Raw genomic sequence first — 20442 nt, forward strand, 5'->3', positions numbered from 1 at the left:
AATCCTGTTGATTATATTCTAAGATTAAATTAAGTTGAGGAAAGGCTAACAGAACTTAAAATGCTTTTTTTCACATGGTTAGTATGCGGAAGACAATAGTACTAAACTTATTTATTCACAGGTTGATAGAATATGTGTACAGCTGTAATTTTCAGGAAGAGAAGTAATATTTTTTAAAAAATCCTCTGTTTTCTTGTGCAAATGAGCAGCTTCACTGCCATTTTTCATTCAAGGTACAAGAAGAAACTGTTTAGAAAAAGATGCAAAAGCATGCCTTGCAATGCGAAAGACTTTCCCTTTAGCAGTTTGTTCTGCACTGTCGATGTGCATGTGCTTTGGGTTTTGAGCCGTTACCTGCAGCTGATGAGCTCCAAAAAGAGCGAAACCAGTTAGGTCCTGCAGTACTGGCTGAAATCTTTCTTCAGGGAGCTTCTGTTGAGGAAGACTGGAAAATCTTTTCTGCTAGACAAGCTTGAGTTACCTTTTTCAATTTCCGTCACGGCAGAAGGTCTTTGAGACTGTTTTCTTAATGCATACACACCTGTTTTAGCTGTGTCTGTCTGCTGCTTTCCATTTCTCCTACTTGTAATCTCAATTAGTGACCAGTTTCAGCAGTGCTTGTTGTTACGGTTTTTTTTAAAGGAGGAGTCTGAAAGCTGAGGTTAATCAATAAGTAGAGCAAGTAATTTTACGTTTGTCCTTTGAAGCTCAATATGGCCATCTTTGTTCTCTTAATATTTTATTCATTAGTTGAAATAGGGAGTTCAATTTTTAAAATTTTTTTATATTTTTTAATCTTCATTTTCACAGGTCTTGGTGAGTTAGTTTTTTCTTTTAAGGCAAACACCCTTTTCTGCTGATACTGGTTTTTGTGCATGGGAGGGAGCTGTTTGTTTTGCTTTACATATATCTGTTTTATCTTTTCTTTTGTTTTATCTCTCTTTTCTCACAGTTCACTATTTCAGGAGATTTTGATGGCAGATTCAGGAAGAAGTTTGAATGGGCTGATGAGACTTAAATATGACTGCTACTTAATAGTGTAGATAGGGCTTAGCTCTGTGTTCTGTAATGAAGTTAGGGTCACTAACTGAAGTCAGACTATGACTGTTTAAAGCTGTAATCAGCTTTACTTACAAACAGGTGGCATTATCTTTTCTGAGATTTTCTCATGTGTGTATAGTTGTGCTTCCAAGATGTATAGATTTATTTTCTGAGACAGTGAATAGTTTTCCAGACCTACACAAAGAGCAAAGTCAGCACAGAATACTTAGCTACCACAGAATACAGTGATATTACAGGCTACAGTTTCATGAGGTTGAGTTGCTTTAACAACTCAGTGCAGCTGAAGTTCCTTCTGTTCTCTGCTGAAGCTGCCTTTTTTCCACATGCTCTCTCCCTCTGCTAGCCATGCCAAATCTTTTTTGCCTACTTTATTCTGGAGCTGGCATCTAGCAGGTCCTTCTAGAATCGTAGTATCATCTGAGTTGGAAGGAACCCTTAAAGGCCTTCTGGTCCAACCCCCCTGCAGTGAGCAGGGATGCCCACAGCTCCATCAGGTGCTCAGAGCCCCATCCAGCCTGACCCTGGCTGTCTCCAGGGATGGAGCATAATCTTCTAAAAGATTTTGTAAATTCCTAGCACAAGAGGAAAATATTCTTCAGGGCTACTGAGAAAAATGAGGTCATTAAAAGATTATTGGAGTCAGAGCTGATGTGAAGGCATACAGGAGACTATACAATCAGGAGCAGGGAAAGAAGAGTTGAAAACAACATAGGAAAGGGAAGGAAGACCGAACTCTTTCAACAGTAATATGAGTGTTATTACAGTGATTCAGCCATCTGCAGAACTCCAGTTTTGATTTACGGAGTGAAGACAGATTACCTGGTTAGAAGATCCTGCCTGTCTTGGGGGGGCTGGGGGGAAGATGTATAAAATAGTTACAAGAGGATATAATATTCAACTTGATAAATTTTACCTGAGTTTCTGATCACTCTAAATATTGGTTATGCTGTCTGAAAGTATGATCAGTACTTAGACATAACGATGGCAAACAGACCTCAGGCTTTTCAGAACCCTTTACCATCTTAGTACTATTGTTCCCCTTTACTTTGCCCTCATGAGGCCTCATCTGGAGTGCTGTTTCCAAGCCTGGGACCCCAGCATTAGAAAAACATGCAGACGTTGAGCCAGGTCCAGAGGAATACCACAGAGGTGATCAGAGGGCTGGAGCACCTCTCCTATGAAGAAAGGTTGAGGGAGATGGGCTTGTTCAGCTTGGAGAAGGCTCTGGCGAGACCTCACTGCAGCCTTCCAGTGCTTGAAGGGAGCGTATGAACAGCAGGGAGATTGACTTTTTACATGGACAGATAGTGAAAGGACAAGAGGAAATGTCTTAAAGTAAAAAGATGTTATGTGGAATTTTTTCACTCAGAGGATGGTGAGGTGCTGGTCCAGGCTGCCCAGAGAAGCTGTGGATGCCCCATCCCTGGGGGAGTTCAAAGCCAGGTTGGATCCCTGAGCGGCATCATCAAGGGGATGGCAACTCTGCCCATGGCAGGGGAGTAGGAACTAGGTGATCTGTAAGGTCCCTTCCAAGTCAAACTATTCTGTGATTCTAGGGCAGTGTTGCTTCCTACTTTGCTGCTGTGTACTCCATGTTGCAGTGCTTCATACGGCTGTGTGTGTAGGAGTCCATCCTCAGCAGCATCTGAAATTAGTCAGTTTTGGATCAGACTGATGTTGTGTGCGACAGCAGATCGTTTCTGATTGTTCTGTGATACACCAGAGGTCCCAAGCCAGAAAGTATGGTGCTATATAAATGACATGCTCCTTTATGTAACAGTATAAACCTGTTCTTTACAGATACAGGATGGTTGTTCTGTCTGCATGTTGCTTCCATTAGTTCTTGTGTCTGTCATCCCTGTTACATATGAATGGATGACAGAAGTTGCTTTGCAAATAGTTTCTGAACTGAATCTGATGAAAACCTGCTGCTGGGATGAGTAGTTTTGCTGTGAAGTTGTTCGTACTCTTAGAGAACTTCTGCAGTGTTCTTGTCAGTAAGGATCTAAAATTTGAAACAGGATTCTAGAATTTGACTTAGTGAGGTTCTGTGTATTATTTTATGTAGAGCAGGCTTATGAATTCCTTTATCTGTGCTTCTATTCATGATCAATAAAATGATAAATAGTAAAGTTTATAGATAAATCTAACTTATATTTTAAAGTTAGCATTTTTTATTCTCTTACATTGTATCAGTGTTCTGTCTACCATGGTTTACCCAGTAAATAAATTCCTGACTGTTAATAGAAGAAAGCCACTCTGCTCACTGCAGTATTGGAGGTATTTTCTTTAAAATCCTACATTTGACTGTCAACTTAATTCACCAGCCAAGAATAAATTATCCAAAAGATTATTTCCTTATGACGCTGTAGAAAACAGGATTATTATAGGACTATGTTTGACACAACATAAAGATTAGCTGATGAGTTGGTGCTCGTGACTTCAATTTGAATAAAATCAAATCATCAATGACATGATACAAACTGAAACTTTAAGACTTGAGGCTTTTCAAATCTATGTTAAAACATCAGTCATCCATCATTTGGTACTGTAAATGTTTCTTGTGGCTTTTCAGATTTTCATCAGAACTGTCTACTTGGGAATGCTAGTTCATGTGTAGAGAGCCAATCTGTGTACTGAGAGTTCTTGCTTTTAAGTGAACAACAGAAGATAGCTATGTAGATAGCTATGAAAGTAAAGAACAACATTAAAGAAAATCCTTTTTACTTGGGTACATACAAAGCTTTAATTAGGAAAAAAAGTTTAAAAAGGGGAAAGTAGGTTTGTAGAATTCTGCAGTGTTTTTTAGTGAAATAAATGTGAATAATGAGTAACATACCAACAAAACAAGAGATTAGGGCTTAAGGTTTCAGTATCAGGAGTTAAGGTGTCTCTGAAGGTGAGTAGATAAGGAAGAGGGTACAGAAGTTGTAGGTTGTATACTTGCCTACGCTGAATCTGTCCAGTAAATGTGAGACTGCCTGTTTGTTCTGCTCTTGTGGGAGGAAATACGTTCTACATTTACCTTACCCTGTTAAGCACAACCAAACGTGAGCACGCTGCTTGAAAGGAAATCATCAGCATTCAGAAGTTGCAGTTATTTGTGTTTTTATGAGTTAGCCACAGGGGAGGACTGGTTACTTTGATATTGACTTTACTTTGTTCTGTAGTACTTCCCAGACCAGGATTCAGGGGAGTAAGTAAGGATATAATGCCAAATCAGATTGACTCAAATGATCTCTGGGAACAAAGCAGAAAGAGAATTTGAATTGGAAAAACAAAGTCCTGCACTGTAAACAATCTCTGAGAGAAAAAGAAAAATCGGGGTGATTTCTAATAGAATGTTTAAATATAATTAAGTGAAGAAAATGTAACATTTTGATCCATTTATAGCAGTACAGATTTTTGAAAAAACAAAACAACAAAAAAAAAACCATTATTGGGGATACCCACTTCTCTGCAATGTGGTAAATATGAGGAAATAATGTAGAGGAAGAATCTCAAGAAAATTTTATATACTTATTTACTGTTTGCCAAAGAGAAAGTGACAGCTGCTGCCCTCTGGCCGGTTGATAATGGAAGACCTCAGCATGCTGCTTTTTGACTTGGAGCCCACTTGGCATCTTTGTGCTTTGTTTTGCAGTGCAGGGGGGGTTCCCACAATCAGAAGATTCAGCTGTAGAAAATCCAGCTGAGGAAAGGATCGTGAAGTCTTCTGAGTAAACAAATTTTAAATGCTACTGAGGGAATTTCGATTTCTCCTAACAGAAATCCTGTTAGATGGTGATAGGAGAAATGGAGGAGATCAGGAAGTTTATGAAGATGTGGATTATATTGTCTTTATGTTAATGGTCTTGGTCACTTCTGATAACCTTGCAAGTGTAGAAAGGCTTCACATTTCTTTTTCAGAATCGTGTAATTTTCATCTTTTATAACTGGCAACTGTATTTTAGAACTTCAGCCTCAGAACTTCACCTTTCCATTGAGTTCCAGAAAGCTTATATGCAGTGCTTGATGAAGAAATGTGGGGAAGACAGTGGTTATTTTGGGCAGGAGTTCACTATGCAGTCTGTCAGTCAGTCGTCCTGTGCATTATAGAGCCCTCTGAAACCAAACAATTGGATGTGTGTGTTTGCCTCTTTCTTCTGCAGTTTAACATGTTGAGTATCCCCCAGGTGTACTATTTGGTGACTGTAATTCAATGGCATTGATAGCATGTGTTAGATTTTAAGGTATATTGCTGAGATTCTTGAAATTTTCTGTTTGCACATGTGCATATGCAAAGTTTTGTTTTGTTTTGTTTTGTTTTCCTTCCACAGATATCCTTTAAAATTGTCATGCAAAAACGTGTTGGTATATCCTATTCTGACATGTTCTTTCGAAGGTAGTCTAGAAATCTAGAAAAATCATCCTTTTGCTTGAATGCACTTCACTAATATTGTTCACAGTACTTAGGTGATACTTGATCTTTCCATTTCTTTCATTCAGGGCTTTTGTTTAGCATTCTTATTTGTTCCAGTTAAACTGAACTAGTTGAACAAAAACATTGGAAATGAGCGGACACCTAAATGTTTATTTGGAAGTTTTCAGGCTTGTAATGCTATTTTTGTTTTGATTTCAGAATGCTCTCTTTAGTTGTATTAACAGAAATGAAAGTAAGTATGTAATGAATAGTTTTTTGCTTTTTTTGTTTTTAGTTTTCCTTTATAAGCTAACAACTCTTCCTCTGAAATGCAAGAAATTCTGTAGGCGAACATGTACGCAAATCACATGGATTTGGTTCCACAGAAGGGCTAGGCAAATGTATAATTTTTTTTGCTCAAGTGGTAAGAAGATTGGGCTGTTTGCATAATTGCTATCAATTTTTAATTTATGTATCTGTATATGTTTGGGCTTTTTTTTAACAAAATAAAGCAGATATGTTTGAAGTCTTGTGCCACGCAAGTGCTATGTTGTCTGATTTCTGTCTATAGAAAATGAAATAGCTGGGCACAGAGAACTCGGTGTCTCAGAATTAATTCCAATAATAGTATTTAGTGGTTGGCAATCCTGCCCACAGCCGGGGCACAGGAAATAGTTTGTCTATAAGGTCCCTTTGAACCCCAGCGATTCTGTGATTCTGCTTCTCAAGTTTAATAACATGGCAAAAATGTGTGAATCGCAATGATTCAAGCTCTCTCTTATTTGGTTTAAATGAGTTTTAGATACTGGTTTCATATTTATTTGTATACCATTTGTATCTGTCTAATAATTCAGTTATAGAGAAAGATTAGTTACATTAAATAGGAGCAAAATATCTGAGGATATAATTCAGCTGGCTTATTAATGATTTAAATGTGAATTCAAGATAGGTGGGAACCAGAAAATGTGCTTTGACTAATTACAGATATTCCCATGCATTCTGTAGACAGATTATTTTGCTGAAGATAATTTGGTCTTCTGTGTTGCTTTTTCTGTGTTGGTTTTTTTTTTCAAGTAGTATCTTGTGCATCATTATGTGGGGTACAGACATGGTCACATCTTTGTTCCCCTGTGTAGGAAACCATGGATTTTTCTTTGTCTTTCTTTTTCCCCAGTGGGGTCAATCTGTTGCAGTTATGCAGGTCATCATACGAACTGTCGAGAATATTGTCAAGCAATTTTTCGGACAGACTCCTCTCCTGGTCCTTCACAAATAAAAGCAGTTGAAAATTACTGTGCATCAATTAGCCCTCAGCTGATACACTGTGTGAACAACTACACGCAATCCTATCCAATGAGAAATCCTACAGATAGTAAGTATAAAAATTCTTTTATGAACGTTTTTCCTCTAAAAATGTGTGTAAGGTGCTCTGAAAGCAATACCTGCAATTTATTTCAAACCACTGTTTACAACATAGTCACCACCATGAGGTGTGCATTTTCACCAGCAGTGAACAGGAGCCTTCATGCCAAGCTTGTAAAAATGTGCATCCATGGAGGCGAACTACTGTTGTTGTCACTGCTGAAACATACCACTCACCACCTCACTGGGCTCACCTCACTCTTTGGTCTCCAGAAATGTTCAGCAAGCACTGATGAACATCAACGGGTGCCTTTTTTTTCCCCGCACCTATTCTGTTCCACACTTTGCATGGTACACGCTTCCTTGTCAGACAGCATTTTGTCAGACTGGCCCTCTCTGCCATCTGTTGCACAGCAACAAAAAGTAGTAGAACATCGGTGGAAGGGTTCAACCTCTACTGCCATACCACCAACGTAAACCTCTGACCGTGGGCCAAAATAATAGCATTGGAGGTATTACTTTTGGAGCAGTCATCATATTATTGAATATTGTTTATTCTATAAACTATAAGAACACACTTGTTAGTAATATGTAATTATATTAATTTATACAATATTTTATTTATAGGTGCACTTGGTTGTTATTATTATTATTATTATTATTATTATTATTATTATTTTATTCTCCGTACTGATTCCTGTTTTTCTTGTTTGCATTTCCAAGAAGCAATGTTATCTGAAATAGAATAGAAGTAGAATAGAAATGCAATAGAAAATAGCTTTAGTTGGAAGGGACCTACAAAAATCATCATACTGCTGCAGGGCTGACTCAAAGTTAAAGTTTATCATTAAGAGCATTATTCAAATGTCTTTTTAACATGTACAGGCACAAGACATCAACCAGTTATCTAGAAAGACTGTTCCAGCATCTAATTACTCTGTTTTTAAATAAGTTTTTCCTAATGTCAACTCTGAATCTGTTCTCACACAAGTTTAGCCATTCCCATGTATCTTGTTACTAGATACCAGGGAGAAAAGTCAAGCACCTTTCTCTTCTTCCTCCTCCACAAGAGGGCAATGAGGTCAGCCCTCAGCCTTCTACTCTCCAAGCTTAAGAAGCTCAGTACCCTCAACCTCTCTTCATAGGGCATGCCTTGCAGGTACTTCACCCTTTCTGTTGCCTTCCTCAGGATGCAATCAAGTATCTTAGTATCCTTTTTATATTGTAGAGTCCAGAACTGCACAGTGCTCAAGGTGAGATTGTATCAGTGCTGAACACAGTGGGGTAATCACCTGTTTTGACTGGGTGACTGTGCTGTGTTTAATGCACTTAATTCCCAGTCTGTACCTGCATCTAGCATTACTCTGTCCCAAGCACAGTCTGATATTTGTTCTTCTTAAATTTCCCAGTATTGCACCAGTCTTTCTAGATTCCTTTGCAAAGCCTCTTCCTCCTCAATCTTGAGTCACAAGCACCTCCCAGTTTAGTAGCATCATCTAATTTACTAAGGATGTGTTCAACTCCTGCATCCACAGGCGATCTGTAAAATGTGTTGAACAGAACTGGCCCCAAGGTTGAGCTCTAAGGAACTGCACTAGTGACTGGCTGCCAGCCCCACTTATTACAACACTTCGAGCCCTGCTGTTGAGCTGATTTATCCATCTAGAACATCTGATAGCATACTCCGTAACCCAGGTTAAATTTCATAAGGCCCAGTGGACTTACAAATGTTGAGCTGACCTAAGTGGTTCCTTACACTTCTGGCATCCACAAATGGAGAGAAAGTTGCTTCTCCCCCAGTTAGGTCGTCTAGCTCAATGGACTTGGGGAACTCAGGAGCCCATCATTAATATTATAGACAGAAGCAAAAAGGACACTGAATGTTTCTGCATTCTGTAATTCCTATTTATCAAGTGATTGGTTTCATCTAGTAATGGTCCAATATTTTCCATAGACGTCTTCTTGCTATTGGCATACTCAAATCCCCTTTGTTGCTATCTGAAAAATCACTGGCTAGCTTTAATTCTGATTGAGCTTTGACTGTCTACGTTTTCTTCCTGAAAATGCAAACTGCACTTCTGTCATTTTCCTGTATGGCCTGACCTTGTTTAGGGAGATGATAGACTTTCTTGAGCTTGAGTTCTAGGAGGAGTTCCCTGTTCAGCTAAGTTAGTCTAACGCCCTGTTTGCTTGGCTTGTCACACAGTGAGATTGCCTGCTCCCATGTTTTGTAAAGGGAGTTCTTGAAAAGTGACTGTCTCTCATGGGACTACGAAGTCTTCAAAAGCAAATTCCAAGGGCACTCAGCTAACTAAGTTTGATGTCTGCTCTCTTAAAAGCTGGGGTAACGATGCTGCTATTTTTCTCATTTCACCTCCCAACTAACTAACTAACTAATTTTTTTAGAAGGAAAGAAAAGTGCCCTATAACACTTTTTCTGTGAGGGCTTTTATGTCATGTTTCTTGGTTGTTGCTGTATGCTTGAGAATTAACTGTTATTTCTTAAACAGGTTTGTATTGTTGTGATAGAGCAGAAGACTATGCATGTCAGACTGCTTGTAAAAGAATTCTAATGTCAATGAAAACAGAGCTTGAAATTGTTGATGGACTTATAGAAGGCTGCAAAACGATGCCTCTTCCTCAGGATCCACTTTGGCAATGTTTTCTTGAGAGTTCAAGGTCTGTTCACCCAGGAGTCACTGTGCACCCTCCACCTTCAACAGGCCTCGATGGAGCAAAACTTCATTGCTGTTCTAAAGCAAACTCTTCCACATGTAGGTCGGTATCTCTCTACCTTCCTCTCCAACTGTGGAAAGGCTTCAGAAGTTGTTTTATGTCAGGCCTTTGCCCAAATCTAACTGTGTACATCTGAATAATGAGTTCTGTGAATTCGTGGAAGCAAAATAGGTTTAGGTAGTCTCATGAGTGTCATGTTTACTTAAGAACAAAAACAAAAACTGTTCCATTGGAAAAATCAAACTTCTCATTTTTAGCACTGGCAGAATGTAGCAGACACACTGAAATTAATGAAAGCTATACCTTACTTGTGGTAATACTAGAATTGAAGTAAGCTGAAGAGATTTTATCAAGATGCTGATGACAATGAACAGCATTCTTGCAAATAATTGCTATTGGGCCCTTTTTAGTTCAGAGTGATTGTCCATCCACTTTGAAAAGATAATTGCTACATTTTAAATTCATCAGTTTGACAATGTGAAATTTAATTCTGAGCTGTTGCTTTCTTTTATGCGTAAGTTTTCATTAGCAGAGCAGCAGACCTCCTGCTTTATGGTCTGTTTTGTAGTGTAGCCCTAGAATTACGTTATTATGTAGAATGCTGTAGCACAGGGCAGTTAATACAGTAACTTTTAGTTGCTTGCTGTAATAATCATTTCTTTAAAATTGATCCTTTCTTAATGTTTTCAATGTGCAATAGACTTTAACATTATAACAAAGTACCGTACCTTCATTTGGTGGGGACAGTCATAGTTTATGGGATATTGCTGTGAACAAAGGGGCCCTGAGTGTTGTTAACACTAGACAAATCTCAAACACTTGCACTTGTTTCAAATATCATGGCAAAGGAAGAAATGCATTTTGCTTGCTAGTCTTTTCTGTAACACGAATAGGTGTGATCTGAAGATAAAGGGTGGGATTAGAAATTGTTTATTGGTGTGTTGACTAGATTTATTATCTATCAAAGTTCAGACTCCAGGTATTACATTTATGTTGAATGTTTTATATTCTGAAGTCTTTCAGTCTTAATGGTATAATGGTTTGCTAACATTCTTAAGCAAAACTGAACCCATTGGGAGGTGGCTATTTGCTTAGAACACATTTGGATACTCCTGCAGAACGTATTGGCACTACCACAAATTTCTAGTCAGTGCAGGCTGTTGTAATCAGCAAGGAGACTACAGGCTCTGCTATAGCTGAACAACTGCTGTTCTTTTCACTTGATTTTACTTTTCTTTCCCTCCCAGGGAGCTCTGCACTAAGCTTTATAGCACGAGCTGGGGCAGTTCACAGAGTTGGCAAGAATTTGATCGCTTTTGTGAGTATAATGCAGTTGAAGTTTCCATGTTGACCTGTTTAGCAGATGTACGAGAACCTTGTCAGCTGGGCTGTAGAAATCTTTCTTACTGCACTAATTTTAATAACAGGTAGGAGAGAGACACTGGATATTTTAAAAAATAATTTTTGTGCTTTGATTAAAAAATATGTTTTTCAGGCTTGATTATATTTAGCTTTCAGATATTGTAAAATTAGTTATTGTTTAGAACATTAGAATAAACTCACGAGTTTGTAAAATGCCATCATATATTAGCAGTATATTCCTCTGTCTTAATATATAGGCAAATAAACCATATTTGCTGCAATATTATAATATTATGCATTATAAATAAGTTAAAGAATTCTCAAGTTTATATGTTACTTAATAACATTTTCCTGAGAGTGTTAATTTTCTTTCAAAATTCCTTTTCTTTTAGAGCTATTTGTGTGGTTTTATTCTCTATAGGACTAAATGTATAATTTTAAGTGCTGCCTGAATTAGTCATTGCGAGGTTACTCGTTAAGTCATGTTTGAGTTTCAAAAGTACTTTTGACATTTTATCATTTAGCTGGCAGGGATTTCTGGCTTCTCTTTGAAATACATGACCGTGCCACTCTGTGGTCATACAGCCACTATATACTGAATAGTAAATGTGATAAATGCAGCCCGGGCAAAAATTAAATCAACTTGCATTAGTGATTTGCCACAAAACGTTCCAGCAGATTTTCAGTGCATTTAAATGTTTGCTCAATATGTCAGTTTTCTTCAGGTAAGAAAAATATGAATGATGCGTGATCTGAGAGGGAAGTGAAGAAGGCATTTTGGCCTTGAGCCTTCAAGAGACTATTTTTCTCAAAGACAGAAATTAAACTGGTTTTGGTCATGCTTAACTGTGGAAAGGATTCCTGTATTTTATGCTACGAAAGGCAAGCCATTTCAAAGCTAGTAGAATTCATATAGTGAAAGGTAAAATGTGTGGTGTTTTCTTTCTCTTGTATACCTGCAATTTCTTAATTTTTTTTTTTAAGACCAACAGAACTTTTCAGAAGCTGCAATTCGCAGTCAGACCAAGGAGCCATGAATGACATGAAGCTTTGGGAAAAAGGGAGTATTAAGATGCCATTTATAAATATTCCTGTTCTTGATATTAATAAATGCCAACCAGAAATGTGGAAGGCAATCGCCTGCTCACTGCAGATTAAACCTTGCCACAGCAAATCTAGAGGAAGTATTATCTGCAAGTAAGTACCAAGAAAAAAAAAAAAAACAGAGGTTTTGCTAAGGATTTTAATGAGAACTGAAAAATTACCATAGAATTGTGTATGACTGCTGTTAGGAAAACATGGCAGAGCAAACACAGAGGGAGTATAAGCTTTCATAGTTGCTTCATCCCTGTAAAGTTTTTCTTTGCAGTGTTCCATCACTGCAAATTGAAGATGCTTGCCTCCAAATGAAATGGATAGGTGTTGAAAATTGATTGTTTGTTGTTTTTTGTGTGTGTTTGGTTTTTTAACTCTTATCTATGAAACTCTCTCCTTTTTTTTTCATTTGTGGATCTATTTTCAAATGACAGACAACTCTGGAAAACACATGTTTTAAAGGAAAAACAAAAATTTGAAATACATGACCAGGTAGAAGAGAAACCAGTTAATATGTACCAGTAGTGAGATGTGATTTCAACCCATAAGTTGAACCCAAGGAAATGCTGGATCTTGAAAGATACTTGCAAATGAAGTCATAGAAAACAAACAAAGCTCACCAAGCCCAAAAGAGCATGCGTGTGTGTGTGTGTGTGGTGTGTGTGTGTGTGTGGTGTGTGTGTGTATGTATGTGAAGTATATCCATTCCTCTGCTGTGAGGCAGCAGGAATTAGAGGAAGAGAAGAATAGTAATACAAGACCCTTTCTTTTTTAAGTGGTGTTCATGAAGTTCTTTTTGTTTATTCACCTGCAGATCAGATTGTGTGGAAATACTAAAGAAATGTGGAGATCATAATAAATTCCCTGAAGGCCACTCAGCTGAAAGTATTTGTGAGCTCTTGTCTCCAACAGATGACTTGGAGAACTGCATTCCTTTGGATACATACCTGAGTAAGTACTGACATATGTAAACAACAAATTAGAAAACCAACGTGCTTTGAGTGCTTATCACTACTTTTAATCATGTGTTATTTCTTTCAAATAAAAAGAATTCTTGTACAAAATTGGAGCTTTGTAAAATTTTGGTTAAAGCTACAGCTGAAAGTATTGCTAAACTTATAAACTGATTCCAGAGAGATGGTGTATTAAAGCTTTGGGTGGTTCTTTCCATTTAGTTGCTTTGTTTTCTTCCCTTTCTTGTAATAGGAGAATTGGAGAGTATTACTAGTGAATTTGATTCTGAAGAATATGAATAAATAAATAAAGAATAAAACTTTATCAGTGATACCAGACTTGGTACAACATAAAGTCTACTTCAAACCATTAATTTCTTAATTATTGACCATAAGAATTTTCTTGATTGAACTAGCAGTCATTGTCAGTTTGTCCTTTTGTCATTTAGAGGAAAATCTTAGAGAAACAAGATAAGGAATTGTATTTTGCTTGTGAAGAATCATTTGGGTCAGTACTTCCATGATTGAGTACTAAACTTGACAAACCACGTCGTCATGTCAGGGTTTTACAAGTATAATTAAAAGTTATATATAAAAAAGATCTAATAGTGTTCAAAAATAAGGTTTTACTGTCTGTAACAAATGCCATGTTTTCCTGTAGATAAATTAACCTCATTTAAATCATTGTAGATGCTGTATACTTTGCTTTCAGGTCCAAGTTCTTTAGGAAACATTGTGGAAGATGTTACTCATCCATGTAATCCAAATCCATGTGCAGCTAATCAGTTGTGTGAAGTAAATAGAAAAGGATGTCAGTCAGGAGAATTGTGCCTTCCATATCTGTGCGTACCAGGTAAGGGTTTGAACTTCTGTTTGCCTAAATTTTGGTGGTAAAAATTTTACTGAAAAATTTATGAAAGCTTTAAAATGAATTGCTGATATCCCACAAGAACTATTATCACAATTATCTGTTCAAAACCTGTAGCACGCTTTGCAGATCTTCTTGGTTCTTATTTTTGTATTGTTATTCTTGACTAAAATGTAACATTTAATTTAAAAATACTGTTAATTACTTTTTCTTCAGAAGAAATAAATATCCATACATGATCTCTAGCCATCCTGCCTGCTATTTAAAATTACAAGCATACAGTACTGAAAAATACACTTCAGTTCACTGCAGCTCCAAACACAATAGCGTATTACCCTGTATTTGTTAGCCATATCCATATAATTTTCCTCATTGGTCAAATAAGTGCACATTGTCTCTTGCCTTGAAATTAATGAAAATTTGGCTGTCAGCCTTGGAACAACATTCTGAGAGCTCTGAGAATCTGATCAAATGCAGGAGGATGAAGGATGTGCACTTGCCCTGGCACAGCAATTCTGATATTACATTGAAGTTCAAGATGGTATCTTATGTGGAGTTGTCCCAAATCCACCACTGACCAGAACAACATCTTGATCTCTCTCTAGTGGCTCAAAGGCGAGTAGTTCAGCCCAAGTGAATACTTTTGCATAAGAGCTTCCTTGTTTCTACAGTCTTCTACTTCACAAGGTTCAGAGTTCCAGGACTTGAGAAGAAAGTGGCATGGATGCAATTTATTTGCCTGTCCTTCTTTCTCTCTACTGTTCAAGCTAGCAGCAGTGATGAAGCATCTTTGCCCTATAAGCTTATTGAGTCGGGAAAACTCCAAGTATCAAAACTCCAAGGCAAATGAACTCCATGTCTCTACAAAATCCGTAGGCTTGTACTTTTGAGGAAAGTGACACTGAGTTTGGGAAACAACAAAGACACGAGTAATGAATATTGTATTGCTGTTTTGTCCTTCCACATAAGGCCAATGGTACTTCTTATTAAAGATGAAGACTGGAGATGCAAAAGTACATGACTGACTGCATTTTTGCTGCTGTTTGGATGAGTGATAACGTAGCAGCATCTTACTAGAAAGGAATTCGTGGCCATTTGGCAGCTACTTTTTTGAACATAGGAGTTGTCTAACTTCTGTACTGAGCTTTAACTTGAACTGATTTTGAGAGAATGCCTCAAGTAGAATGAGCTTGTTATCTGACTTCGGAATAGTAGGCTTCGATGGTGATGATATGTGATGGTGATAAGGTTTGAATCTGCAGAAAGAGGTAGGAGATCATACTGTGTCCAGATTCTATGGCCCCTTCTTTGTTCTACCTTAGACATCAACAGTGCTTGCTGAAATTCTTTTGCCCCCTTTCAATCAGAAGGTATCACTGAGCGATATGAGGCATCACCTGTGGATCTTGAAGCAAAGAGGAAAGCTGGCATTTGGTAACTGCTTAAAAGCGTGGTTTGAGTGAGGGAGAGTGAGAAGCACTGATATGTAACCTGAATTGCTTGCAGCAGCAGCACTTTTACTAGAGGAAGTGACAGAGAATGTGGGATTTACCACATCACGTATATCTTCTAAACAACTGTGGAACATAAGGGTTACTTGACAGATGTTGAAACTATGAGTCTTTTTATCTTAAGTGGTGTTTCTGCAAGTACTTCATGACACTGCCTCAGTTATCTTCCATTTCTCCTACTTGTTGCCGTAATGAGGGAAGGGTAGAGAAAAACTGCTTTGGCTTTTTTTTCTTTTTCTTTTAAACAAATCAAACAGTAGTGGTTTTTGTAGTGGCACTCCAGTTCAAATTTTAAATCTATTTTTGGTTAAATTTGTCTTTGTATACAGGCTGCAAACTGGGAGAAGCCTCGGATTTTATTGTCCGTCAAGGTACACTTATTCAGGTTCCATCCTCAGCTGGTGATGTTGGTTGTTACAAGATTTGCACCTGTGGACACACTGGATTGCTAGAAAATTGTGTAGAAATGCATTGTGTTGACCTCCAAAAATCATGCATTGTTGGAGGACAAAAAAAAAGTAAGTATCAGAATGGTAATTATATCTTTACAGAGCACCTTTTCCTTAAGTAATGAAATTTGAGTTGCATATGAAGATCAGAGGAATAGAATGCAAAGTTTGTCAGAAGATACAGCGATTAATACCTGCTTCCTCATATGTAACACTTGTTTAATACTTTTATATGCTGGAGTTGCATTATTTAAGTCAGTACTGAATAAAGTCTGACTAAAGTAATGAAAGTTCTTTGTAAGTTGTTCTTAGTGTGCCATTTTTCAACCAAAAGGTCACTGACTTCCTTCACATGCCCTGTATTTTATAGTACTCCATAGCACCTGGCTTCTTTTCTGATAGCAGAACTTGCTCATGAGAGCTTTGTCAAGGAAATGATCTGAGGAGAGTCAGTAGGCAGCAGGGATGAAGCAAACACAGTAGAACAAATTTCTTTGCTTTAAACACGCTTGGTGCTGAGGTTTAAACCAGTATGCATCGCTCTGCAGATACAAAACTAGTGATACTTTGTGTAAATCTGCTGTAAAATATTCAGGGACTTTGAACTGTCATGTGCTGAAAGCAGTTGTTAAATCTTTGTTTTGTCAGACTTTACTTTTTTTCCTTCTATGTTTGCACTTAATCACTCATGTTACCATAGCAACTGAATAGCTTGCTTTCCCTGGTATATTTCTCACAGAGCTCTCAGTCAATAAGGTATTTTAACCTCCACAATGTGACATCATATAACCACAGAATCATACAATGACTCAGGTTGGACTGGCCCCTACAGATCACCTAGTTCCTACTCCTCTGCCATGGGCAGAGTTGCCATTCACTTGATGAGGCTGCCCAGGGATCCAGCCTGCCTTTGAACTCCCCCAGGGATGGGGCATCCACAGCTTCTCTGGGCAGCCTGGACCAGCACCTCACCATCCTCTGAGTGAAAAAATTCCACATAACATCTGTATCTCCCCTCTTTTTATTTAAAGACATTTCCCCCTCTCACCAATTCACAAATCCAGTCAGTCTATCAAATAGTCCAGCCTGTTATCTACTGAGTTCTGTCTTTGATCATGGAAGCTAACAGTCTCTGAAAGCTTTCAAACAGATTGAAAGTCAGTTACTTTTTTAATTCTATAGAATCACGTAAGAAAATATTCTGTTTAGTGTATGCTCCAAATCTTGGAAACTTTTCTTGGAAACTGCTGCAAAAAATCCTTCTTTCTTGTCTAGTTCTGTGTTTTAAAGAGCTTCTTATGCTACAGGTGCTTTCTTCTTCCACTCTCTGTTGGTCAGCTGTCATTTGCCTTGGAGTATTCCAAATTGCTCAAGTGCTGAGGATTTTACTTGTGCTAGATCATTATTTTTCAAGAATTGTAATCTTTAAACTGAACCCTCTGAAAAGGGATTAGAGAAAATTGCCTGGTTTTCGTGGGGCATGGTTACTTTCATGCTTTTTGCCTCTTGACAAAAAGTAACGCACTAAGGATAGAAGCACACAAACGAGACAGAAATTGCAGTTCTGAAAGAAACTGAAATTAAGGTAACAATAATTAAAACATTTATCTGTGCTTACTGTGTTCTGGTATACTTGTATTAATCGGATACATTTACTTAATTATTTTTATTATTAAGGCCATGGGACATCTTTTAATATAGACTGCAATGTCTGTTCATGTTTTGCTGGGAACTTGATATGTTCCACACGTCAGTGCTTAACTGAGCACAGTTCAGAAGATGAACGTCGGAAGTTTACAGGTAATAAACAACAGAAACTGTAAGTTCTTTGTTCTTAGAGTAAGGATTAGCTTCTAAATTCTTTCTATGGAATGATTCAGTATAAAGATATTCTTTCAACTGTTTATTTTTTAATGTCCAACCTGCACTTCTGGAAGAAAACGCTTTCTTAAAAAAAATATTTTAGTTTTTAAATCAGTACAGGGAAATTAAACCTCAGGTAGTCTGTGGAAATAGGCAGACAGGACAATGCCACTGGGAGTGACAGAGAAGGAGTTTGTGGAAACGATAAAGAAAGTTGAGTAGAATGAGGAAGTGGGTGGAACACAGACTTCCTTTCCTACCACACGTAACTGTGTATGTGCCACAGCATTGCTTAATTAATTGCTAACAGCTATCAGCCGTGAGGTTGAAGAGAACAGTACGTCTTCACGTTTCCTGGATGTTAGGATGGCTTAGTGACCTCGAGTATATCTTTCATCTGAGAAAATAAGTGTGAACCATACCCTTGCTCTGTGTGTTGCTTTTGCAGGTTTGCCATGTAACTGTGTAGATCAGTTTGTACCAGTGTGTGGTCAGAACGGGCGCACGTACCCAAGTGCATGTATCGCTCGATGTGTTGGCCTCCAAGACAATCAGTTTGAATTTGGATCGTGTATTTCCAAGGATCCTTGTAACCCTAACCCTTGTAGTAAAAATCAAAGGTAAAACCAAGATATTCTTACGCTTTGACATCTGCTTAAAAGGCAAACAGACCTTTTTCTTTGGTGAACGTCTACTGTGTAGCAATGGTTTGCTCTGGAATAGTTTGATAACAGTAGTCTCTTTTTACATATTAATTTATTCACTTAGCGTAGCAATGGACTGTAATACCTGCCAATTCTTGGTTCTCTGCATACAGTGCTGTATCATTTATATTTCTTACTCACATCTCAGTTCTAGACACAAGACAGTATTCATGTGTAGTTTTAAAAAAAGGGAGAAAAAAGTTTGTTGGACATTTTAGTACTCCGATTCATAATTTCTTCTAACACCAAAGAAAATTAGCCTGAGTTGAAAATTTTAATTCATTGCTGCTTATTCAGTTAATAATCTGTGTTTTTAATTTCTGAACTTTGAAAATATCCGTAACACTGGAAGGTTTTAAGTTTCTCTGACAGAATTTCATTGTTGGCTTGTGAAAACCATCTCTGTACACTCTCTGGATTTTTTTTTTCATGTAAGAGAAAAATCTGCATAGAGAAATATAACAAAAACTGACGCCAGTGGCAGGACAAAGTCTGAACATTCTTCAAGAGATCAAAGTCCATGGCTTTTACTTTTGGTCTCTGTCTTCAGACAGAGTTCTTCATTTTCTCAGTCTTGTGCATTTGGAATGGTAAATTTTCTATTTGGAAAGAAAACTACCATAAGAGGTTGTGTAATACTTTGCTTTCATGACAAATGATGAAAACGTTTTTTTCCCTATATATTTAAAAGCAGAAAACTGCAGACAAAACAGTATTGTTTTGCAGCTGCAATAGAAGTTGAGGTATTGAGACTACAAATTTTAAAGCTGCATTGTTGGCATGCATTCTTTAACTTACATATTTTTAATCTGGAAAGTATTGAGTTGGCTTCTTTTCAGATTTACAGAATAATCATTACACTTAGAACTTCAACTTATTTAAGACTGTACACAACAGGTTATTCTGGGTATGTCTGATAACATAACTGAGCATGTGAAACTTCATTTTAAAACATTTCTCAAGTGCTTAGAATGTATTTAAAACTTTATGTTCCATTAGTATTTTTAAAGCATTTGAATCTCAGAATTTCTGAGTCTTTCCTTTTATAAATAATGCTTAAGACAGCAACGCTGAGGAAGAGTAAGGGAGCACTGTATGTGATCACTGTAATTTGTAGAGAAAGGAGATTGTTGGAAAAGCAATTTGGACTTCCACTGGTCTATTTTTCAAATCCCCTTGGTTGTCTTGTATCTAGTAGAGGATATCTTGCCAGACATGACAAATGTTTCAGAGATGAGACCATGGAAGGTATGCATTTAATACAACAGGAAAAGCACTTCTGGTGTTTACTGCTCTTGACTTGTCTGTGAACCTTGACAGGGATGATAGGCTAAAAAGGAGATTGTTAGTACTGATTTTTTGTTTATTTTTAGTCATCCCCAGGATTGGAAGTGATGTAGCATACCAAGCCTACAAAGCTGGAATCAAATTGTATGCTTGCAATTGGCCCCCTGTCATCTTTTGTTGTCACTGTTCTCTCAGCATAGGTTAGACCTCTGCAATAGAATCATTTTCCCTTGCAGTTTACTGTTTTGGTGTTTGATCCAGTTTTCCTTCAATACACCTTTACAAAGTGAGGTTTGGGAGTAAGAAGAAGTTTTTTGAAGACTTTTTCAAAAATCCATTGAAAAATATTTGATGGAAGATAAAATTTTACAGAAACTATAGCTGTGTGCACATACATTGACTAAATGTTTTGTGGATCGTTTTCAGGTGTGTACCAAGTTTGTAACTGGTTATTCAGGATGTTTTGTCACATGCATTTCCTGTAGTCTTGCTTAACCACAGTTAGCTCTAAAGCACTGGAGAAGTCCTTATTGACAATGTTTCCACCGAGTACTTGGAAACATTTTGATAAACTTGTGACTGTAACTTTCTTTAGATGCATTCCAAAGAAACAAGTTTGCTTGACTAGTTTTGGAAAGTTTGAATGTAGCCAACATGAATGTGTGCCAAGGCAATTAAACTGTGACCAGACACAGGATCCTGTTTGTGACACGGACGGCGTGGAATACAGTAATGTGTGCACTCTGTACCAAAAAGGAAAAAATCTGGCCTATCGAGGACCATGCCAG

The 20442-nt window shown here is 37.5% G+C and overlaps 1 protein-coding gene across 1 annotated transcript in view; it reads left to right on the top strand.

Moving 5' to 3' along the window:
* Positions 1 to 20442, top strand: part of RECK (reversion inducing cysteine rich protein with kazal motifs) — a 64387-nt gene that overhangs the window by 33644 nt on the left and 10301 nt on the right. The window contains exons 8-18 of the mRNA XM_042869592.1: positions 5684 to 5717; positions 6639 to 6836; positions 9337 to 9604; positions 10810 to 10989; positions 11909 to 12121; positions 12834 to 12970; positions 13685 to 13825; positions 15681 to 15869; positions 17478 to 17600; positions 18112 to 18283; positions 20250 to 20442. Of these exons, the coding sequence (XP_042725526.1) occupies positions 5684 to 5717; positions 6639 to 6836; positions 9337 to 9604; positions 10810 to 10989; positions 11909 to 12121; positions 12834 to 12970; positions 13685 to 13825; positions 15681 to 15869; positions 17478 to 17600; positions 18112 to 18283; positions 20250 to 20442 (1848 nt within the window). The remainder of the gene's footprint in view (positions 1 to 5683; positions 5718 to 6638; positions 6837 to 9336; positions 9605 to 10809; positions 10990 to 11908; positions 12122 to 12833; positions 12971 to 13684; positions 13826 to 15680; positions 15870 to 17477; positions 17601 to 18111; positions 18284 to 20249) is intronic.

The sequence above is a fragment of the Lagopus leucura genome, unplaced genomic scaffold (assembly GCF_019238085.1).
Source record: "Lagopus leucura isolate 7727_CA_CO unplaced genomic scaffold, USGS_WTPT01 Super-Scaffold_100002, whole genome shotgun sequence".
Lineage (NCBI taxonomy): Eukaryota > Metazoa > Chordata > Aves > Galliformes > Phasianidae > Lagopus > Lagopus leucura.